This window comes from Hippopotamus amphibius, chromosome 12, assembly GCF_030028045.1.
Source record: "Hippopotamus amphibius kiboko isolate mHipAmp2 chromosome 12, mHipAmp2.hap2, whole genome shotgun sequence".
Lineage (NCBI taxonomy): Eukaryota > Metazoa > Chordata > Mammalia > Artiodactyla > Hippopotamidae > Hippopotamus > Hippopotamus amphibius.
Window position 1 is genome coordinate 27,389,127 of NC_080197.1, and position 24,673 is coordinate 27,413,799.

At 47.4% G+C, this 24,673-nt stretch overlaps 1 protein-coding gene across 2 annotated transcripts; it reads right to left on the bottom strand.

The window, feature by feature from the left end:
• Positions 1–1,040: 1,040 nt before the first annotated feature.
• POFUT1 (protein O-fucosyltransferase 1) lies at positions 1,041–24,645 on the bottom strand. 2 transcript variants are annotated; one of them, XM_057702215.1, is made up of 7 exons: positions 24,453–24,645; positions 22,707–22,828; positions 18,915–19,097; positions 18,298–18,410; positions 8,907–9,099; positions 7,195–7,437; positions 1,041–4,367 (listed from the first exon to the last, which is right to left on the bottom strand). In XM_057702215.1, exons 1-7 carry the CDS (start codon positions 24,583–24,585, stop codon positions 4,179–4,181), a joined length of 1,176 nt encoding a protein of 391 aa, XP_057558198.1. In that variant the 5' UTR covers positions 24,586–24,645; the 3' UTR covers positions 1,041–4,178. The 2 variants fall into 2 exon arrangements, with proteins under 2 accessions (XP_057558198.1, XP_057558199.1); XM_057702216.1 differs by lacking the exon at positions 1,041–4,367 and adding an exon at positions 4,857–4,890 and having other exon boundaries at positions 24,453–24,615.
• Positions 24,646–24,673: the final 28 nt, after the last annotated feature.

Genomic DNA, 24,673 nt, shown 5'->3' on the forward strand with positions numbered 1-24,673 from the left:
AAGGGCTTGACTATCTAGCAGTATATTTCCCCTGTGCAAAAAAAAGAGAAAAAAGTCAATGTTACAACACAAACTGAGCACCACTGGGCACCTTGTACAGCCACGCTGCTGACCATGCTTGGTGGAAACTCTGAGAAGGCCCTCCGTAAGTGCTTGCTGGCTGACCACACTGTGCCATCCTCATGGCCTTCCAATGAGTGGTGCTGAAACTTCACCTCCTGGAGAGCTTGTTCAAAGGTTCCTGGGCTGCATGCGCAGAGATCCTGATTCAGCAGGTCTGGGGTGGGGCCTAGGAGCCTGCATTTCTAGCAAGTTGCCCCAGGTGATGTTGATGCTGCTGGTCCAAGGACCACAACTTAAGCAGATCCGGGGCTACTGGGCATCAAAACTGCTTGTAGCGCTTCTTAAGATGCAGATTCTTGGGCACGACACACCAGGCATTCTGATTGCTCAGGCCTGGGTTGGTGCCTGGAATCTGCCGTATTAACCAGCATTCCAAGGAGCCTCCGGAGACCACCGTTAGCACCTGGAGCTCACAGGTGAGGTGGAGAGGTGAGTGGCCCACATCAAGGTCACTCTGCAAATCAGGGACAACTCCTCCTCCCTGTCACTTGGGCCCTAAACCTCAGAGCATTCTGGACTTCCTTGTTCTCTCTTAACCCCACTTCAGTGTGTCAGCAAACCCTATTGGCTCTTGCTTTGAAACATATTCAGATTTTCCTGAAAAGTCTCCAGCACATAGACTTGGGAATGAGAGAGTAAATCAAACAAGACTGGTCAAATTTTGAGGGTTGTTGAAACTGAGAGTTCATTTTATCACTCACAATTTTCATGTATATTTGAATTTTTTCCAAAAAGAAGTTTTCATTTTTAAGTCTTGATCTAACAAATCCACTTCTGGGAATTTATCTTATTGAAAATTTTAGATATACAAAAAAACTTACAAATAAAAATATTTTCCAAATAATAACACTGAAAAATTGGCAACATACTATGTTCTCATAATAGGACAACAATAAGCTATGGGACACCCCTCAATAGAATTTTATATCATTAAAAACATTTATTCAGGCCATGTGCCAATATGGAAAACATGATCTATTATTAAGTGAAAAACAGAACATTAAATTGTAAATACTGCATGATTAAAACTATGCCAAGGCATAGCTTTGAAAAAGGTTGAAATTTTAAAAAGATTTTGTACATCCAGAGTCTGACCACTTACCACCACCTTCAATGCAGTGACCCTGGCCTGAGCCCCATCGTCTCTCTCGCCTGCAACCCTGTGACAGCCCCACACTGGTCTTCCTGCTTCTAGCCTTCCTCCTTCCCATCTCTTCTCCACATGGCAGCCAGAGAGCCCCTTCAAAAATGTAAATCAGATCATGACCCTCCTCTGTTCAGACCCAACAAGGCTTCCCATGTCTCTCCAAATAAAAGCCAAGTCTTGACCTTACGTTGCCCTCCAGGCTGTAGGACGGGTCACATCACCTGCTCTCAACTACTCTGTTCCCTGCCTTGCTTCTGCCACTCCAGTCACACTGACCTCCTTGCTGTTTTTCACTCACTGCAGCTTCAGGACCTTTGCACTTGCCGTCTGCCGGGAATGTGCTGCCTCCAGACCTCTGAAGGAGTGTGCCCCTCCCCCCCTCCACAGGAGCTCGAGAGGCCTTCCCTGAGCCCAGCTAAACCAGCACTGCTCCCCCTCTGCACCCCCCATGCCCTTTATTTTGCTTTATAGCACTTAATTAACACCTCCCACGGTACATTTGCTTATTATGTCTTCTACTTACTAGAATGCAAATTCCTTGAGAACAAAGAGTTTATGTCTGACCCTCTGCTGAATTCCTAGTATGTCCCAGGCTCTGAATCCCTACCCAGAGCCTGGGACATACTGGGTCAATAAACACCTGTTGAAAGAAAGTGTGTTGAATTAAACAACCACCCAAGAGAACTGTAAGCTTCCTACGGGCTTTCTGTTTCTCGGGTGATCCCCTCTCCCTGAAACCTCCCAGCAGTGGCAGACCCACGGCAGGAGCCCAATGGGAACGAAGGTGGCTGACCACTTCTCCATCTGCGGGCTCCACGGCACACAGCGTAAAGTGCATCCTGTGAACTGGAGGAGAAGGGCGTGCTGTCTAACAGCACTGGCTTTTGGAGGTCAAATCCAGGCTGACCACCACTAGTTGTGTGGCCCTGGGGAAACAGAACTTTCTGAGCGTGAATTCTGCCTTGTGCAGAAAGAATAAGTTCCTACTTGCCGGGGCTGAGGTGGGGGCTACACCAGAGAATGTCCACAAAGCACTTAGCAAGCACAGTGCCTGGCACAGAGGGGGTGTGCCACGAGAGGCTGTCAAATTAATCAACAGCCACGTATTTGCCTTTGTCTCTTTCAAGTTTACAATGGGCTGTTACACATGCTTTATCTGATTGGGGCCATTCAACAACCCCGTGGGTTTTATCACCATTTTATAGGTGAGGAAACTGGGTCAAAGGAATAAAGAACTTGCCTACAAAACTCCAGCGCCCTCGCCTCCAGAAACACAAGCTATTATGACTGCCAATGCTCATGGAGAGGATCTGGCCGGCTCATTAGAGCCCCCGACTCTACAGCCTGTGCCTAGTGTGGGGCAGCAAATGACATCAGCCAGAGAGCCACACCCTCCCTATCACCTGAAGGAGGCAGGGGCTCCCTGTCCCTAGGTGAGGCTGATAAACAGGTCGGAACAGATAAACCATCTCTCAGAGTCCACCCAAGATTGAAAACATTTCCCCCAGAGGGAAAATATAAATGCACTTTTTGTAGTTTCCTCCGCTAAGAGTTGGGTGGCAGCTCTAAGCAGCAAATGCCACCTTTGGTGTTTGAAATCCCTGTTGCCCTGCAGCCTCTGATCCAGTCTGCCCTGAAAACAAAGCATCTCTTCCCAAAGGTTACCCAAGGGACACTGCTGCATGGGGCTCTGGGCCTGGCTCTCATCAGGGTCTCCACCTTCCCAGGATCAAAGGCTGAGGGAGGTCACATGGCAGGGAAGTTATCAGCAGGTGTCAGAATGAATTTTAGAACCACAAGGCCAAAAAAAATGACAGACGCTCAGGAGTCATGGATTTTTACAACTACAGCATCTGAGAGATAAAGAAACTTACGACTGTAACACCTTAAGCCTCATAGGCTTGGCTGAAATTACACTGGATGGGGTGGACAAAAAAACCAGGGAATCCAATGGCTCCTGGGTTCTGAGCATCTTCTATCTGGTCAGAGGCTTAGTGAACACTCCCTTGTGACAATATGGTCTGAGGGCTCCAGCTGCAGGAGGAAGGTTGGGAGGACAGGCCTTGGATGCCAGCTTAATGGCAAAATTCTACAATCAGGCCCCTTGAGACATGAGATCAGAAGAGACTTCAGGCCAGCAAGTCCTGGCCCTGGTGATGTGTTATGAGACCCTGATGGTACCAGGTTTATGGCAGGCCACCAACTACCAAGAGACTCTGAGAGCAAAACCACGATGGTCTGGCTTGATGGTGGGTACATGCTGTGTGAGCAGCACTTAGCCATCTGTGGGGTACTGACAGCACTGCAATAGTGTCTGCACAGTGTTTACAATGGACAAGAGTGTTTGTGCCCCAAACCCTAAAAATGGCCTAGGAAGGCGGGGATCACAATGGCTCTGGCCAGGCAGTGGGGATGAGTCTGAGGGCCATGTTGGGGGTCATGTGGAAAAGTGGTCAATAAATCCACCCACCCCTGGTCTTATCCACATTATGTTAAGGTCACTTTAGGTACCTACGTTAATGAACTTCACTGATTTTTTACAATAAGGGAGAGTTCTAGGGGAGTATCAAAACTATAAAAAATCTCTCTCTATCAAGAATCTCTCTGAAAAGAGTTCAGCATCCCAGTTGCTCAGGGCAGGGCAGACCAAAAGACAGAGCTTGGACTGCTTTGCTGGTGTGAGAAATTCCCAGGAGAAGCAGCAGGGAGCACATAAGAAAGGGAGATGGTCCGGCTACTAGAAGCTTGGAAGTCCCGTGCCCTGGGAGGTGGACTGTATTCCTCCTCCAGGAAGTCCCTGGTACTTTTCTCTGTTCTCTGCTCCATGGGAATCAATCTTGGGAGCACCTCTGGCTGCCAGGCATAGCTGGAGGGAACAGCTCAGATGGGTGGTGTGCTCCTGCTAGGATCAGAACTCGTCCCGCAGCTGAGGGGGACTGTCCATGCCGAAGAAGGAGGACTGCCTCCCCTGGAGGTCCCGCTCTCGCTTCACGAAGGCAGTGAAGGAGGAGACACAGTTGCCAATAAAGTGGTCAGCTTGGCCGAGGATGTACAGGTCGATCTGGGCCACCTCAGGCTTCAGACTCACCACCTTCACCTGCAGGAGGAAGGGCAGGGTGTTTTAGTCAGGGTGCAGGCCAAAGTGGCCAGCTCAGCCAAGGCCTGCAGCCACCTGCCACCTTCTTTCCCTGCTGCAGTCACAGACATACAAGGAGGCGTACAGAGGATTAAAACGTAGGGTTGGGGCGCCTGAGAGAAGTGCTGCCCAGCAGCTGCCTTGGCCCCTCAGCTCCAGACACACCGCTCATTCACACTCCGCCTTTGCTTGTTGGTTCCCTCTGCTGAGAATGCCTTTCCCTATCCATCACAGTCCTGACCATACTCTCAAGGCTCAGCTCAAGGTCTAACTTTTTCATGAAGCCCTCATCTGAGGGGCTTGGCTTCTCGCATCAAACCACGATCTGACCAAAGAGCACCCTACCCACCTGGTTCTGCTGCCTGGATGCCTCCAAGACTTAAGTCCTGTCCAGTCGATCCCTGAGATGTTCCCCAAAGGTGAACCCTTCTCTTGATGGGTTATCACTCCCTGGCCAGTCACCTTAATCTTCTCTCCTCCTGGTCTGCTCGCCAAAGGAAAGCAGCCAAAGGAAACATTTTCAGATTCCCTTACCTCCCTACTCCTCCCTCTACCCCAAGCTGAGCACCCTTAACTGGTGTCCTACTGTTCTTCAGATAAAGATGACAAATCTTAAATGTGGCCCCTAAGGTCTGTTCAGTTGCCTCTCCACCTTGAGCTCCAGCCACTACACCAGGCTCCCTTCCGTCTGGTGTAGGACCTTTGCACATGCTCTTCTGTCTGGGGTGCTTGCCAATTTGTCTGGTTAACTCCTACTTAACTCTCACTCTTCAGCTCAAGTCTCACCTCCTTGGGGAAACCCTCCCTGGCTCCCCAGTCCAATGCAGGCTCCTCTGTTCTACACTCTCACAGAACCATGTTCCTTTACTTCATAGTATCTCAGTTTGTAGCTTTCAATCCTTAGGGATTCTCTGGTTAACGTCTGTTTCCTGCACCTGACTGAGGCTGGGCCTGTGTCAGTTTGCTTGTCACTGCCAGCTGGGGTCTGCTTCACTATGCATCTATTGACTGGACAAGTGAGTGAATGAGCCCCCACACCCAAGTCTGGCCCTCTCTTGTGGCACATCTTCTTATCCTCTGCAAGTCTCTTTTCCTGAGTTTAGACTGTGAACCCTGGAGGGCAGCACCACATCTTATTTACCAGTATCCCTGGCTCGGCACTGGCCCAGCTTAATGGACAAGCAAGGCTTAGTTCAGAAGGAAGGGTGGGCTGAGCCCACGGAGAAGGGGGCTGAGGAGTGGAGAAGGGCAAGAACAGCGGCAGAGGAACAGGAAACAGAAAACGGCAAGAGGTTCAAGGTGTAACAAATATACCAGCTCTAAAAACTCACAAAAAAACTCCCTGGGACTCTCCAAATGCTTCAACTTAGTACAGAGGTAGGGGGTGTGGGCAGAGCTGGGGCTGAAAGTGCTTTGCTGTCACACAGAGATTTCTGATGTAACAAAAATCATCATCTTGCTATCTGGATGGTAGCAGAAAAATAATACCAGCTTAATCATGGCCAAAATCCCCTGAACAATTCCACCCACACCCTGAAACTTACCCACTCTGTGTCATGCCCAGTAAAATTAGCTCTGAGACCTCCTGGGTAAATTCTATTCCTTGTTGGGACTTTGGTTTCCTCAGTTATAAAAAGCAGGGGTTGGGTTAGAGGCGTTCCAAGGTCTCCCAACGCTGATATTCTATAAAGTGGGTGGGTGGGGACCAGAATGCTCTGACTCGGCACTTTCTCTACAAGCCGGTAAAAAAGAGAAAGGGAGCCCCTTGACATAAAGCCCAGGGCACCCACTTCTAGAAAGCGGATGTCTGCCTTGTAAGGTCTGCACAAGCATTAGGGCCTCATTCACTCAAAAGTCTTACTGAATGTTCACTATTAACTCTGTCATTTTATTGATACGTACTTGCTTATTACCTGTTCTTCAGTCATACTGGACCAAGGGCGTCCTACGATTTACTCTTATACTGAACAGCTACGATTCACCACTTCCTCAAGCGTTTACTAAGCACAGAAGAGCCTTCCCTGTGCTCATCAACCACCTACTTCTACTATTAATGACAGCTAACTTTATTCAGCACTTATTTTGTACTGGACCTGTTTTAATTTCCTTATATCTGACCTTCACAACTACCCTATGAGATAGGCACTACTCTCAGTTCCATTTTATTGACGAGGAAACAGATGCACAGAGAGGTTAAAGTAACTTGTGCAAAGCTGCACTGTAAGTAGAGCCCAAGTCCTCCGGCTCCAAAGTCCATGCTCTTTCTCCCTCTGCTGCACTGGACCCCCACCAAGGGCCCACTCTTTAAGTCCTTGTTTACCAAACATTTACCAAGTGTCTACCACGGGTCAGGCACTGTCCTAGACAGTGGTGATGGCAAGGCGGGGTCTCAGCCCTGTAGGAGGTCGAAGCAGCAGGCTAGACCCCGAGGACTAGAACGGTGAGTCTGTCTTTCATCCTGCCTTCAAAGAGCCACAACTCCTGGGAAGAAACAAGACCTGTTTCTACACTAGTCTCACAGTCTAGAAGGCATCTCAGGAGGAGATGTGATAAAGTGCTGTGATAGCTCTCAGTAGGGATCCACTAGTGACAGGAACGGAGGGACGTCTGGGGAGCACCTGCAGAGGTGTCTGAGCGGGGGTTTAAAGAAGGGTAGGAACTGGATGTTCAAGTAAAAGTCTGGTCGTGGGAGGATGTGAAGCATGAGGTGGGAGTGGCCAGACCACCCTGGCGCTTCCTCTGATTTCCTTCCCGCTACTCTCCCACCGGGCCCACACCCCACTCGTACCTTCCCTTTGAAGAGCTGCTGGATCTCGGGCACATAACTCTCAGAGTCGGTGGCGATGTAGACCGACTGGGCGTTCAGCGCGGCCACCCAGAGCTTCAGGGCACGCTTGATTTCCTTCAGGTCAGGGAGGCACATGGTCATGGTGAGCGGGGCGGCGCTGTGGCGGCTGTAGCCCACGCACTGCGGCGAGGCCATGAAGTGGGCGCCGGCGGTCCCGTCCTTCAGCATGGCGCACGCGTTCTTCTGCGGGGCAGGTGGGGACAGAGCTAAAGACGGCCACCAACCGCAACCCCAGGAGCAAGAGCCGGGAAAGGGATAAAGGCAGGCAACACAGGAGGAGTGCAACAAGTTTTTCTTTTTTCCTTTTAAAGCACTGAGGGAAGAGGGAAATGCATCAAAACAGCTAACATTGGTTATTTCCGGGTCGTGGGATATTGGCTTTTCACAATTTTTTTCCCCTTGGTCTTACTGCATTATCTGGAACTTCCAGGAGAATTCTGAACTGTGGTGGTGATAATGGGCAGCCTTATCTGATTTCTGACTTCAGTAGGAACAGTGCTGATAGCTCCCAAGAAGTACACGTTTGCTGTGGGTTTCGGAGAGATAGGCTTTATCGAGCTAAGGTGGGCCCCTTGTATTCCTGGTTGGTTAAGAGTTGTTTTTCTTCTTTTTTAAACCATAAATGACTGTTGACTTTTTATCAAGTGCTTTCTTGGCCTCCACTGAGATGATTATATGATTTTTCTTCTTTGGGTGTTAATATAGTGAATTTCACTGCATTCCTGGGATAAATTTCACTTGTTTATGTTGTATGTTCTTTAATATGCTACTGGATTCTACTTGGTAATATTTTACTCAGGATCTGGGCGTCTATGTTCATTAGTGAGAATGGACTATACGTTCCTGAGTTGACCTTGTCTGCGTTTGGGATTAGCATTATGCTAGCTTTATTTTTAAAAAGCATCTTATATCTTCTTGTGTTCTAGGAAAACATAGATGGGAACTATCTGAAACCACTCATAAAATATTCTGGGCTTGGCTCCTTTACTTTGTAGAAGGGGGCAGAAAGGAGCGCAGGAAAGGAGTCTAGTGAGTAAGTGTGTGATCGCTTCCTCAATTGACACTGAATGAATTTTGATCTAATTTCTACACTTTTCAGTATTTTCCAAGTTTTCAACAATGAGTATTTCTCACATACATACATACATATGTATCTTCTTATGTAAACTAAGGAGACTGTCTACATTACTCCGGTTATTTTCACACGGAGGATAACCTAATAAGGTTCTGTATATTTAAGCAGCTGCCGAATTTGGAGGATGACATCTTCATTTCTTGGGAGCCCCGCCCAACCTCCAGAGCTTGTTTTTCAACAAGGAGTTCACTGGCTAAACACTGAGCTGGGACTGTGGGACTCTTTCTGGCTTGCTGCCTGACCCAAAGCCTAGCTCGATACCTCAGTTTATCCATCTATGAAATGAGGATAAAGATGGCAACTGTTAAAGCAAGAACTGCCAAGCAAGCACTCTGGAGCCACATTTCTGACGTGTCTATGGTGGGAGCATGGGGCACAGTCCCATGAACTTGGCTGAGTGAGATCTGTCTGCCCTGGCTAGGACTTGGCGCAGTGGGTTCAGTGTTCAATCCCCACAGGCATGGGCCCTACTCAGAGATACATCCAACCCAGCCACGAGAGGAAGGGGGAAAGTTACCCAGTCGGAGCCAATGCGCAGGTGAATGCCCACATAGGGCCGGATGAGGTGGGCACGGATCTGGGCCTCCCCTGTCCTCACCATCTCGTCTGACCACACCATGTACTTCTGGAGTGGCCTATGCTCCTCCAAGACAGGGAACTGGGCTGGGGCCCCCGGCAGGGCAAGCACTGGATGTTCCTTTGGAGAAAATCTAGGCATGAGACAGAATGAGAAGTGAGGCAGACGACACACAGAGAGTCTGGACGCCACCCCCACGGCAAAAAGGATGGTGTTGCACCATGCCACAGAGACCCTGCGGAGGGGCCCCTGTAACATGCAAGAAGCACGAGAGGTTGTGAAACTCCAACGGGCTGATAAGAGACCTTGGCGGCGGCAAGAGGCACAATATGCAATACTGTCCCGCCACACGGAATTTACAACCCTCTTTGATTGTTTAACAATTAAAAATTTACAGTAGAGCATTCCAACCTTTTGTATGTCATGCTGGCTTCCAATCTGTGGTGTAGTAATTCCCTTCAGGGTGGGGTGTCTAGACTGAGTCTTTGCCCTTTTACCCACACAGTGGGATTGGGAAGTGCAGCTGCTAATAGGTCACACTCACAGGGAATGTGTACACTGGATGAGATCATTCACTCAACATTTAACACATATATACTGATTGCCTACTACGTGCTTGAGCCCAGGGGAGAATGAGACAGGCACTGTCCTTGCTCTCATGCGAAGCACCAGAGGTCTGCAGATGCCCCCCTCATACCCTTGCCGAAGGCTCTCCCTCCCTCTTGTTCACAACGCATCTTGTAATTATTTCACTGCCTTTCCTGCTGGACTCAGGCTTCTGAAGGCAGTATCTCCGTGTGCTTAGAACAGTGTCTGGTACACATAAGAGCTTAGTAAAACTTTGTTGACTGAATAGGTGAGAAGCAAACCTGCATTCCCTCATTAGTTAAGTCCAGACTATATTCCAGCAACATGAAATGCCCCGCTGTTTCATAAACTTGCAAGGCACTTTCAAACTCCAGATCTCTGCAGACTTCTCCCTTCTACCTAGTATGCCTTCCCTCTGCCAGCCAAAATCCTTTTCCTTAAATTATGAAACAGGTACAGCCACTCTGGAAAACAGTCTGACAATTTCTTGTAAAACTAGACATGCAATTACCATATGACCCAACAACTGTACTCTTGGGCATTTATCCCAGAGAAATGGAAACCTATATTCACAAATGACCAGTATGCGAGTGTTCACAGCAGCTTTACTCATAATAGTCAAAAACTGGAGACGACTCAGATGTTGTTTAATAAGTGACAGGTCAAACAAACTGCAGTACATCTACACCACAGAACACCTGCAATAAGAAGGAACCAGCTATTGATACAGGGAACAACCCAGATGGATCTCAAGGGAATTATGTTGAGTGAAAAAAGTCAGTCTCAAAAGGTTACATACTGTATGATTTCATTTCTATATCATTTGTGAAATGACAAAGTGGAGAAAAGGAAGAAATGGAGATGGGATTAGTGGTTGCCAGGGGCTAGGGGTGTGTGTGTGTGTGTAGGGTGTGTGTGTGTGTGTGTGTGTATGTAGGGAGGTGGGTGTGTTTATAAACTGGCCACACAAGGACCTTTGTGATGTCAGAACTGCTTGATATCTTGACTGTGGTGATGGATACATGAACATACACACATAATAAAACCGAACAGAACTAAATATACACACACACAGAAGTGAGTACAAGTAAAACTGGGGAAATTTGAATAACATGGATGGATTGCATCAATGTCAATATCCTGGTTGTGATACTGTGCTATAGTTTCACAAAATGTTACCACTGGGGGAAACTGGGATAAAGGGTACATGAGATCTCTCTGCAGTATTTCTTATAAGTGCATGTGAACCTACAATTACCTCAATAAAAATTTCAATGAAAAATTATTAAAAATTTAAGAGCATACAGGAAAATAGAGAAAATAATTTAACAGTCCACATACCTGTGACCCAAAGTAGCAAATACTAATACTCTCAGATTTTAAAAAATACACACGTAAATAAAAGTTCCATCCTATGATCTCTTTCCCTCTTCCTCCTCTTTCCAGAAGATACATGGCTTTCTGTATGACTACATTTTACTGTTTACATAAAAAGGTATTATTCTGCATGCTCTTCACACAGTGCAGTGGTAAACGCCTAGGCTGTCGAGCCAGACAACCTTGCTCTAATGTTGACCATGCCACTTACGAACTCAGGCAGGTGACTTAATCAGTTTTCTCATCTATATAATAGAGTTGATAATAGTTCCCACTTCACAGGGCTGTTGAGAAGATGAAATGGATTAATATAAGCAAAGCATTTAGAACACAGCTTGTCACGTAGAAAGCTCTCAGAAAATTCTCTCACGATCACCACCATCGTCATCAGATTGCATGTAACCTATTTCAACTTTAGAAAATTCAACTCTGTTTTAGAAATTTGGCCATGTTGATGGTGTGGATCACAGGATTGGGTAGCGTCTCTTGAAGTTTTCCATTTGCACGAATAATCTGCAGCTTACCTACCTAGTCCCCTCCGGCTGCTCAGGGAGGCTGTTCCAATCTTCCCCCATACGACAGTGCTGCAACGGACACATCACTCTTTCTTCACATCCATCCAAACACCTCGCTCCACAAACACCTTACAAACTTCCAAGACCAGTTGCTGCTCCCAAGCCTCAGCTTCTAGGAGAGGGCTCTGTGCCACTCCTCCTTTGCTGCCTTCTGCACACTGATGTGCTCAATAGCCATGCTCCCTTGTCCACGGCCATGAGGGTAGGTCCTGAGCATTCTGTTCACCATGATTCCCATACCCTGTTGCAAGGCCTGCATCGAGGAAGCAACAAACGAGTGTTCATCAGCAGCCTGGCTCTATCTACACTCGTCTTGTCAGGCTTTAATTTTATATGTACATACTTGTGACAGGCAATGTTCCAATTACTTTGTGTACATTAACTCATCTGATCCTCTTAAGAGCCACGTAAGTACTACTGTTATTCTCACTTCATAGATGAGGAAATTGAGACACAGAAAGGTTAAGTAGCATGCCCATGGGCACACAGCTAGGAACTGGTGGAGCAGGGATGGGGATTCAGGTAGTCTCCTCCAGAAGCTTTCTTAACTAATATACCGCACTCCCAGCTCCCCCACCCAGTCAATAAGCACCTCGAAAGTCGAGTCTGTGGCTTATTCTTCTGATTCCAAGCCTAGACACAGGCCTCAACACATAGTAGGTAGAATAAATATGTTTAGAGCGAATGAATGAGAATTCAGGGATTTCACCAGAAAGACCAGATCAGGTTGTCAGGAGTTAGAGAAAGAAGTGAATAGTAACTGAGTACCTACTATGGGCCAGGCTCTCAGCTAAGCGACTTTCAGAGGCCACCTTAAAGATTTCAAATGGAAAGCAAATTTGTGCTCTCCCAGGGGGCTGGAACTCTAGGGTAAAATCAGGATCTGTGCCCTCCCTGACCTCGTGGAAAGAACCTGCTGTTGACCCCTGGTGAACTCCAAGTCTGGAACATCCACCCCTCTCCCTGACTCTGGATCAGCACACACAGCGGTCCCAGGGCCACATCAGCTCTGACTGATGTGCTCATTTGCTCCCAGTGAGAGAGGAGAGTGCTGCTTGGAGAGAAAGTGGGGAATAAGGGTCTTGTTAGGAAAGAAAGCTTGACCAGCTCCATCTGTTCACATCTCTGACTGCTAACCCTAAGTCAGGCCCTTAGCCTGGTCAACTGTCCCGTTAAAGATGGCACACTTTCCTGCTGCTGGGTGCAGTGAACCTCTGGGATTCACAACCACACTGACTCTACTGAGATCCCCTCCCAAGCTGGGGCTTCTGCACGCATAGCACCCACATGTGTGCTCAGATGCACCAGTGGCTGCACACCAGTGGATGGACACTATGCAGAGGGCAGAAGATGCAGGGACGTAAACGAGGCAGGGTCTAGCTCTGTGTCCCTGCCGTGAGGAACTACTTTTCCCTGCAGCCCTTTGCATGCTTGGCTCCTTCTCATCCTTCAGGTCTCACTCAGCCCTGCCAATTACATGTCACCTGTTTATGTCCTCCCAGGGCGGCTGCAGCCTGGGAGAGCGATATGCCCCGTGCTCAAATACCTGTTGTTTTCATGCCAAAAGAATGGCTCAGCATGATGTTTCGTAGCCTTCCAACAGTAAGTGTACAATAAATAATAAATTTCTGTTGAATTAAACCTCCATCAGGGTATTCACAGACTCAGAACCAGCAGGGCTGGAAAGATCCTCAGTGGGGAATCACTTAGTGGGGAGAAATGACTCTTATCCTCTTCTGCTAGAACCCAATTTTCAGCTGGACACAAGAAGCCCCAAATAAAGGCATTTCTCAGTAATTCCTGTAGCTAGGTATGGCCACATGTCTAAGTACTGGCCAATGAGCTGGTGTAAGCAAGCTGTAAGGAAGGCTCCTTCAAAAAGTGAGGATGTGGCCCTTCTTCTGCCCCTTTTGTCCTTCCAGCTGCCTGGGGCTTCATCAGTCATCTCGGCCCATGAGGTGACACTAAGGATAAAAGTCAGTTCTGGGGAATTCCCTGGAGGTCCAGTGGTTAGGATTCCACACTTTCACTGCAGGGGGCACAGGTTCGATCCCTGGTTGGGGCACCAAGACCCTGCATGCCGTGCAGTGTGGCCAGAAAAAAAAAAAAAAAGCCAGTACTGGGACAGCTGAGCAGAGACGGGAGCCTAATTCCTAGACATAAGGGAGCTGCCATGTAGCCCTGGGTTGCACACCCCAGTCCTTTTTTACCTAAGAAAACAATACACTTTTATCTTGCTAGTCAGATGTTATTTGGGGTTTTCTGTTACATATAGCTAAACTAAGCCTGCTACACCCTGTGACCTGTGGCCACCAAAACTTTTAGCTGATGTACAAGAGGGTTACTGGTTGAAGGCAGTGGGGGAAGGGAACTGAGCAGCTCCAACTTGCACCCCCATGGCACCATAAGTGCTTCTCCAGAGCTCTCAAACTCAAAGAACAGTTTGAAAACGACTGATCTTGCACAATCCCTTCATTTTACAGATTGCGCACTGTGGGCAGAGAAGGGAAGCAATCTGCTGTTATACAGTGAGCCAGGGAAGCACCCGACCCTTTCCAATGCTGTTCTCCCTACACCTGTGCCCCTGCCCCTGAAGGACAATTTTCTACAGCAAGCAAGTGCCCACTATTTAAGAAAATGTTTAAAATACATACACTCTCAAATTTACCCCTGCACACACTCACGGGGTTCTTATCAGATTGCTCCACCGGTGCCTACAAAGCCCTGCACGGTCTGACCCCTGCCCACTTCTCCAATCTCCTCTTCTATGTGGCAAGTTAATTCGAGTCTCCTCCCATTAAGTGGGCTCTATGTCCCTTCCCAATAGCATCTGGCAGAAGTAACAGTGTCCCGGTTGCCAGGCCCAGGCTTTAGGGGGCCTGCAGCTTCCACCTTCTGTCTCTTGGAACACACACTCCTTGGATGAACCCTCTCAGAGCCCAGCTGCCATGCTGTCAGAAGTCCAAGCCACACGGAGAGGTCAAGAGTATGCATGCCAGCCTACTGCCCCGGCTGAGCTCCCGGGTGACAGCCAGCACCACCTGCCAGCCATGAGCGAGCACTCTTGGACATGCAGCCCAGTTAAGCCTTCAGATGACTCTAGTCCCAGCCGACAGCTAACTGCAGCCACGTGAGACCACAAGCAAGAAGTGCCCAGCTAACCCAAGTGTCCATCAACAGATGGACGGATAAACAAAATGTCGTCTATACATGCAACGGGCAGTCTTAGAAGGACTAAATTTTGATATATGCTATGAGGCAGACTAACCTCAAAGACATTATACTACGTGAAATAAGCCCGACATAAAGGGACAAATACTGTATGATTACACTTAGAGACAGAGAAGAATAGAGGTTACCAGGGCCTGGGGAAGGGGAATGGTGAGTTATTGTTTAATGGGTGGTACAGAGTTTCTGTTTGGGGTGATGAAAAAGTTCTGGAGATGGACTGTGGTGATGGTTACACAACATTGTGAACATACTTAGTGCCACTGAACTGTATACTTAGAAATGGTTAAAATAAACACACACGCACACTCCACTAACATTAATACACATATACACACCAGTTAACCATTTTTTGAAATCTCATGTTTTTACATGCTTAGAACTATCCTGCCAACAATATTTACTAACCTGATAAATATTAATTACTCCTCAGAAAAGACAGTTAATTACTCAATTACAAACTATATGTAATAATTTCATTTTAAGATAATATGTATAGGTATATACTGTATATGTACACAAAAATACACACATCTTGGAGGGTGGAAGTATATATACCAAAATTCTAATAGTTTTTTGGAAGGGTGATGGGATTATGAGTAAATTTAATTTTCTTCTTTATTAAAAAAAAAAAACACAACCAAATGTGGTGGATATTCCAAAGAGTATTCATTTTAAGAAATTAGATGTTTAACATGGATTGGAACTTTGTACAGTTGCAATTCCATAAAAAAAGTGGAAAAACAAAAACCAAATCAAAGACCTGCCCTGCTAAGCCCAGTCGACCCACAGAACTCTGAGCAATCATACTACACTGTTGTTGAGCCACTGAGTTTTTGAGTGGTTTATGACGCTGTGACGGACAACAGGACACTCTACCCTTTCCCTCCTGACGTGCTCCACACCAGCCACTCTGGCCTTTTTCTGCCCCTTGACCACACCAGGCTTGTCCTGCCTCACAGCTCGCAATGTCCCCACCACGAAGAACTACCTTCCCCTCTAGCTCTTTGCATGGCTGGCTCCTCATCCTTCAAATCTGTTATGGACTAAATGTTTGTGTCCCCGCCCCCAAATTCATATGTTGAAGCCCCAACTCCCAATGTGATGGTACTAGGAAGTGGGCCTTTTGGGGGTGGTTACGTTCAGATGGAGCCCTTGTGATGAGATTACCGCCCTTATAAGAGACCAGAGAGCTTGCTCCCTCTCTCTAACATGTGAGGATACAGTAAGAAGGCAGTGCCTGCAAGCCAAGAAGTCCTTACAACCTGACCATGTGGGCACCATGATCTTGGACGTCCCAGCCTCCGACATCCATGAGAAAAATAAATGTCTGTTGTTTAAGCCCCCTGGTCTGTGGTATTTGGTTATAGCAGTCCAAGCTGACAAAGACAAGGTCTCTGCCTGCCAGTCACACATCACCTGCTTATGTCTTTCACAGCACTGTGTCTTATGGAACTATCTTATGTAAAAATGTATTCACTATCTCCCCAGTTAGACCCAGCTCCATCGGGGCAGGGGTCTTATCTGCCTTATTCCTGCCTGTCTCCCCAGCATCCACACCAGTGCTTGACACTTAGGTGGTGCTTCTTACACATGTGGAAGGAAGGAAGGCATGAAGGAAGGCAGCTGCCCAGGTGGCCCAAACTCGCTCAAACTGCCTCAGGGACTCATCTCCCCACTAGTCTTCCTTTCCTACTCTTACTCTGGCTATTAGGCACAAGCTTCCCCAAGCCCTACGCGATTCCTACAACTCAATGAACTCAAACAAGACTGTGGGGCCATGAACACGTTTCAACAAAATTGTCCAACTGATGCAATCACGCAGTACCATCCTTTCTCTTCCAACCAGGACTGTGTTTTTTTTGGCTTTTTTGAATTTGCTTTTAGAGCTGGTGTCATTCCCCTGCGCTCCCCACCCCGCCGCCCCCGGGGCATTTTAGAGGCAAAATCTCCATTCTTTGAGGACAGGTCTGCCTTCTGGCAATAGCTCTGGGTCATTCAGAGCTGAATTGGGAGAACCAAGAGGTGATGAAAACGGGAATCAACAATTCCCCATCAGGATCAACAAAGAAGGGGATTAGCCTCTGCCAGGACTGAGTATCCTCAGCAGCTCATGAACTAGCTCTGAAGGCAAGTCCCAAATAGGAACTGGCAGCTGTTAAAGGTACAGCTCTTTTCTCCACAGTGATCAAGAATGCGTGCTCTGCAGTCAGGCTGCCTGGGTTCAAATCCCAGCTCTGCCAAGCTGCATGACCTTAGGCAAGTGGCTTCACTTCTCTCTGTCTCGACTTCCTTACCTGTAAAGCAGAGATGACAATAACACTTGTCCCACAGAGTCATGGAAGCATTAAATGAGGTATCACCTTAGAAGACTTAGGCTGTGAAGACTCAGAACAGCAACTGGCACACAGCAAGCACTAAATAAATATTAGTTCTTATTACCTATGAAAGCCTTACACACAGACCCCAGCTGCCCAGTCAACAGCTGCATTACCTTGGGCAGGTGATTTAACCTCACTGAGCTCAGTTTCTTCACCTGTTAAATGGAAATTGATCATAATACCCACTTCATGAAATCTCTCAAAGCCTTCAATAAAATAAAGCATGTGAATAATAGTAACAGGTAACACTGACTGGCCCTCTACTCTGTGCCATGTGATTTATATACTTGGAGGCAGATCCCATCGTGCTTCTTCCGTTAAACCAAGGAGGAAACTCAGGCCAGACAGCTCGCTCAGGGTCATCTGAGAAAGAGGCGGGGCTGGGTCAGAGCTCAGGGCTATCCTATCCTGAGCCTGTGCACGCTCCTCTAGATCAGTCTCTCTCTGGCTTACTAAATGCCAAGTGCTGGGACCTCACAAGAACTCATAAGCCCCTTACGGCTCCTAAACCAGGTCTGACGTCTAAGCTCATGCTCTTTCTCGCCATGCTACAGCATCAAGGGCAAGTGTGCTATGTTAGTGTCATCATTATATCTAGACTGTGGGCAGCTGAAGGCTGAGACTGGGTCTTCCTCATTTTTATGTATCACCTCTGGCCTTTGAGCACTATGTCTCCTACGTGACAGATGCTCTATAAATATTTCACAGCCTGTGCCTATGCCCTGCTAACCTATTTTTTTTTTAAATGGGACTTACTGGAGCGCAATTAATAAAGCACATCCAATTATTATCAGGATGACATCATTTCTCAGTCTGCACCTGAAGTTGTTCTCTAGAAACAGCTTCCAATTTTCACCTTGTGAAGAGGAAGTTAACAGAGGAGTGATTCTCACGCCTAGAGGAGGAAATCGAGACTCCTGTGATTGCACAATATTCTTTTTATGACATCCTTTATCGGCTGATAAACCCTTGCTCAACCTTGTGGCAGGTCAACGTCCCACTGTGTCAGGCGTTGAGATGGGAACAGATCACATAGGATCCCAAGTTCAACAGACAAAACAGCCGCACCTTTGGTCTCATACATTAGGGTGTGGTAGAAGGGAAGAGGGCCAGGAAGGTGCTGAATGCCCATTGGCCCCCCACCCCTCCCCTAATTCCAGCAATGCTGGCCCCTCTACATACCTCTGGATCCACTGGTCTTTGTAGGAGGCGCTGAAGGAAATGCCTGCAAAAAGCTCAGACTTGTTGAAACTCACATGAAACTGATCCCAAAATGGGCCAAAGGGGTTTCCTTCCTGGAGAAAGAGAGTGGTCAACAGCTTACTGACCAGGAGGGAAAGCCAGGTGGGGATGGGGCCAAGGAACTGTGGATGGGGGAACCCTGGGCGATTTGACTCAGGCTGAAATACTCTCATAGGATGGGCCAGTAGGAATGTCACCTCGTAATTTCCTGGGCGTGTAGTAAGTTCTATGTGAATATTAGTTATTATTACTAATGTGGCACTTTACAGTTTACAAGCACTCTTACACCTGGCCCTCATGATACTTTATGAGCAAGACATAGCAGGGACTGGTGTCTTTACTTTGTAGGAAGAAATAAAGGCTCAGAGGAAGCTCAGTGTTACTCATCTGCCTAAAGTGACATTGCTGACAAATGCCAGAAATGAGACTTAAATCTCCATCTTTCTATTCTAGGCCCTTCTGGTGCCTTCTCCCACATATGGCTATCATGCAGTGTCTCAAGGGCCTAGAGGACCTGGGACAGGCAGAAAGGGCCCCCCCAAACCCACATAACCTACCTTCATGGGGCATGTCTTCTTATCAGGGCTTCGCTGGGCTGCCACCTCAAAGCAGTATGCCACCCGCTTCTCAGGGGGCCAGTGGGTGGGTGCCAGCTTCTCCATGAAGTCCTCCAGGCTGATGACCCGATGGTAGGCCTGGAGGGGCTCCAGCTTGAAGTACTTCTGATAGGACACATGGAGCTACAGAAAAAGTGAGGAAAAGGAGGGGGCAGGGGGTCCCTCCTCAGTATCCTAGTGGCTATTTCAAAGACATTCATTAAAACCATACACTCAGGCCCAGACAGCTTGAACTACAAGCCAGTGAACAAATTTTGACAAAAGACACCAAAGTTAGAACAGAGGCTGGGAGAAGACATCTGCAAACTAAAGAACAAATAGTAATATACCCCATGTTCAAAAATGCCTGCTGATTTATAAGAAAAAAGACAAATGACGCAAGAGAAAACATGAACAAAGGACAGGAGTGAGCAACTCAAAGGAATCCAAATAGCCAACACACACAAAAAATGCGCAAGCTCACTAAAATCAGGAAAAAGAAAGTTACAGTGACAACAAGACATCACTTCTTACCCATGAGCCCAGCAAAAATTTAAAAGTTTAACTCTAATTATTGGAAAAGATATGGCTGATAGAAATATATATTTTGGAACAAATACTTTGGAGTGTAACCTCTTACAAGCATCTAATAGAATTTTAAATGTGCCCTCCACCTCTAGGTATGTGCCCTAGAGAAGTTCTAGCCCTTTGTACCAGGAGATGGATAAAAGAATGCTCAGTGCCACAATGGAAGTAGTACAGGAAAGAATTACATACAGATAGAGAGGGAGAGAGAGAGAGGGAGAGAGAGTGTGTTTTCTCTCCCATTTTAAATGTAGTCTCCATGAGAATAGGGATTTTGTCTGTCTTACAAGTGTATCCCCAGCACTCAAAGCAATACTTGAAATATGGTTGAGGTTCCAAAAATATTAATTGAAAGAATGCTTTCCCTTCCCTTGCAAAGATCTAGTGCAATTCAGCAATTCAACGTATTAAAGGAAAGGAGTCACACCAAAAGACACTAAATCCATGACAGTGGTTGCCTCTGAGGGTAGGGGAGGGACTAGGAGTAGCCTCAAGACAGACTTTATCTCTTAACGACTTATCTATAACCTTTTATTTCCTTTATTAACAAAAAGAAAAGATGAAGCAAAGATGAGAAAATGTTAATGATTATCATTTCTAGTGGTGGATACATGGGTGGTGATTATATTAATCTCTGAGTTTTTCTAGACTTAAGAAAATTTCTTACAACACCATGAAATAAAATTCAGACTTTATCCTGTAGGTCAGAGTTCCCAAGCATATTCCACTAGTTCAGGTGGGTAAAGGGTTCTGCAATAAAAAGCCTCCAGAAACAAACAGGCCTGGGAAATGATATGTTAAGCAGGTTTCTTTATGATAGGACTTCTCAGAGCCTTTAATATGCTGACGTGCATTTTGAATCTCCAAGTTAGGGGGGAATGAGGAATTGAGAACATAATTTCCCAAACGAACTTAACCACTGCACCATTCCTGCATGAGTTATTGGTGTTCCAATGAACAGACTTTGAGAATCTTAATTATGAGCAACAAGGTCTTGCTGAAGGATGGTAAGCAGACATAATATGAGATCTGCTTTCTTGAAAGATCACCCTGGTGGCAGAAGAGAGAACGTACTGATGATAAGATTAGAGGAAAGAGAGGAATTAGGAGGCTACTGCAATGGTCCTTTTATTTGTTCAAGTATTCATTCAACATGTATTTTTGAGCATCTGTATAAGTCTGAGAGATGGGGAAGCATGGACAGGTTACAAAACGTAAAGGCAGGCGAAGCACAGAGTAAAGGGAAGCATTTAGGATGACTTCTAGGTTCCCGGCTTGGTGTTCAGGTGAATGGAGGTGACATAAACTAAGGCTGGGAATATACGCGGTGACACAGGTTTGCGGGGAAAGTTCTGGCTTTGTGAAATGCAGATTATCTGTGGGTCATCCAAGTAGACTCAAGAGCCTAGGAGTTAGAAACACGAGGCCTGTGGTCAGAGGAGAGCCTGGGCCAAAGATAAATTTGGCAGTATGCGGAGAATAGTGAAAGGCACAACAGTCAACAGAAACTTATAGCAGAGCAAATAATGGTAATCAAAGCAACTAATATTTACTGAGTGCTGGGTTAGCACCAGGTGCTGTACTCATCATGTTTCATGGACTTGACCATCCAATTGTAAGAGGAAGAAATACAGCCATCTCCAGTTTACTTATGAAGAAACCCAGGTGGACAGAATCTAGGTAACTCATCTTAAGTCACACAGCTAATAAGCAAACAGAAAGAGGAGACACACCAACATTTAAACAGTGGGTGGGGAGAGAGGAGCCCCTGATGCAGTGCAAAGAGGAGAATGTGGGAAGGTTGGGCTGAAGCAGGAACAGGCTGTGTCTTGGAAGCCAGGGGAGTAGGAAGTACAAGAAATAGAGAGGCTCATGGGGCCAGGTGCCACCGGGAGGTCAGCTGAGATAAAGACTGAGAAAGGACCTCTTGATTTGGCAATTCTGAGGTCCCTAGTGACCTCTGTGAGAACAGTCCTAGTGGGGAAGGGGAGCCTAACTCAGGTGGGTTGAGTAACCCGCAGAAACCAAGAAGTGGATACTCTGAAAGACTCCTAGCTGAGAAGGCAAGGCGAGAGAAGGCAAGCAAACCAGAGGGAGACCAATGGGCCGGGTCCAAACAGTGAGCGCAAAAAGTCAGAGCATCAACAGCTCCTGGTTACTGAGGACTTCCTGCATCCTAAGCACTTTACATTGATGGCCTCAGCTGATTCTAAGACGGAAGCATTCCACAATCACTAACTCACTGAGGGAGGTAGCAACAATTATTACCAGCCTATTCTAAAGATGAGGAAACTGAGGCACAAAGAGATCAAGTACCCTGCCCAGGCTATACAGCTAGTTAAGTGGCCAAGCCAGACTATCATCTCAGGTACTCTGGCTCTTAACCTCTCTAAATACAGGCATGCACAGGAAAAAATAAAACCTATGTAGAGAAAAGGCTGTGAGAATGAGAAACAGTGTTTTGTACATACAAAACATAATTTTTTGAAGTTGATTAAAAACTTTCAAAGTCAATTCATTAAATATTAGTTCAGTTCCTACTGCCAGGTCCCTGGAGTTACAGTGTGAACAATAACTGACACAGGACTGGTGGAAAACAAAAAGAATATGTAAGAAATTAGATGATGCTGGGCTTCCCATGCTAAAGGACTCCTTGATGAGGTGAGAGGCAGTGCTGGAGCCAGACTGTTCCAGTTCATGGCCTTGGACATGTTATTAACTAACTTGTGCCTCAGTTTCTCCTTCAAAACTGATAATAGCACCTATCACCTATCACCAATGGGTGGGACCAAACAAGGCTGGAAATGGAGTCTGGAGGTTCAGGACACAGGCTCTGGAGTCACACAGACACGGGTTTGAATTCCAGCTCTATCACTCACAAGCTGTGTGAGAGTGAGTAAGTTACCTAACCTCTCTAAACCCGTTACCTCCTAGGGATGTGATGAGAGGGAAAAGAGCTAGTCCTCACGCAGTGCTCAGAAACAGTGCCTGGCAGACAGCAGCTGCCGGATAAACGTTAGCCAGTTAGCCGGGGAAGACAGCTCCGGGTGAGGGGGTAGGGCAAACTCAGAGCAGTGGCAGGTAAAGCCTACAGAAGGACTTGCACTCACGCAGAGGTGAGCAGGATTGGGGAAAGGTGGACAAGGGTCAACAGCAGGAAGTACTCACATTGGTAAAAGGAGGCTTGTGATGCTGGTACTCAATCCAAGGAGGAACAGCCAGGGTGCGGTTCAACAGCTTTGCAAATGCCAGGGAGCCCAAGAAATGATCAGCCTGGTTCCCAAAGCGCCCTGGATGGTATATTGCAGGTGAAGTGAGGACTGGGGCATTGAGGGCTTGGGGCATGCAAGGCTCAGAAAGGATGCAGGGCCAGGGATGGGGAGGGCCGGGACACCAAGGAGAGCTGGGGAGCTGCCAGCATGGAGATAAGTCTGGACTCCTGGGTCTAACGGTCAAGGCCCTTCAGGCCCTGCCTCTTCTGCCTCAGCCACTCCAGGTTCCTTGCTGTTTTCCCAATTATGCTCTACATTTCCCATCCCCACTCCATGTCTTTGCTCTTGCTGTTCCATCAGTCAAGAATGACCTTCTACCTCTAATTCCTCTCATCTGCACATGAAGGGGTAGCTCCAATGCCTCACTCACTGGGACCCTTTCAGTACCCCTCTGCCATATTCAGTCCCACCTTGGATTTGCGTCACTTGTGGTTCTTCACTCTTCCCAGAATGTCCTTTCCCATTTCCCAGCCTTTGGCTGTTTCCTCAGCCTGTGACTGCCTCTGAGAAAAGGCCCTGTCTGATTCTTCCTGTTATCTACAGCATGGCATCCATGCATTCATTCCACAAAGACTGTTGAGAGGCCGCAATGTGTCAGGCTCTCTGCTAGGTGCTGGGACACAGAAGTGAGCAAGGAGGACAAGGTCTCTGCCTTCAAGGCATTCACAGTTCAGGTAGGGGGACATTAAATATATAAACAAATATACGATGACAAATTTTGATAAGTTCAAAAAAGAAATGAAAAAAGTTTGGTGATAGAGAACAATGAGGAGATTATTTGGGTTGAGGTCAGTGAAGTCCTTTCTGGTGACACTTAAGCTGTGGCCTGAGGATGGGAAGGAGTTGGTGTGGCAGAAGGGAAGAGGAGGGCGTTCCCGGCAGAGGGAACAGCACAGACAACAGCACAGGCTGCAGAATCCAAGTATGTGTAAGAACAGAAAGGGATAACTGCGCCTGCAGCTGGAGGATCTGGGGAGAAGGGTGTGGCAGAGCTGATGCTCAGAGGGCCAAATCATCATGGTCAGGAGTCTGGAGGATTCTAAGAAGGAATAACAATGACCATCCACCATCCCCGTTTAAACTGCACCCCTCAGCCAGCTTTTAGATTCTCCCTTACCCTGCTCTGTTTTATTTTCCCGTAACACTCATCCTCTTCTAAGATACTACACAGGTACTTATTTTTTTATGTTTATCTTTTATGGTCTTTCTTGCCCAACTAAAATGAAGGCTCTACAAGGGCACGGAGCTTTCTGTCTTATCACCTCCGTATCCCTAGAGCAGAGAACAGGGCTGGGCACACAGTAGGTGCCCTAGAAATATGTGTTGAATGAATGAAAGAATCGGTCACTGACATCAAGTCCTGCCCCAGTAACTCCATTTACTGGACTTGGGGCCGGCTCAGGACTTGCGCAAGACACTTAACCTCTCCCGGCCTCAGTTTTCTCATCTGCCAAATGGAAGGCTGGACACAGAGGCCCCTCAGTGCCCTTGCAACTAGGGCCGAAAGGCGAGGAGCAGGCCCTGCCCCGCGATGGGGTCCTTTCCTGGACCTGCCAAGGCGTCTCTGGGCGCCTCAGAGGAGTGGCTTCTCCTCTCTGAGCCTCAGTTTCCCCATTTGGGCAGAAGGCTCGGGAGGCCTTACCCATGCATGGGCAGTAGAGCAGGTAACCGGCCGGGTCCCAGGAGCCCACGGGCAGCCCCGGGAGCGGCAGAAGCAGCAGCAGAAGAGACACACTCGGCGGCAGGGGTGACGATGCCCACGCGGCGGCGCCCATATCGGCTCCAAAACTAGAGCGCACGGCGGCGCGTAGGCGGGGAGAGAAGGAAGGGCGCGAGCGTCCGCCCCGCTCCCGGCAGCCCCCG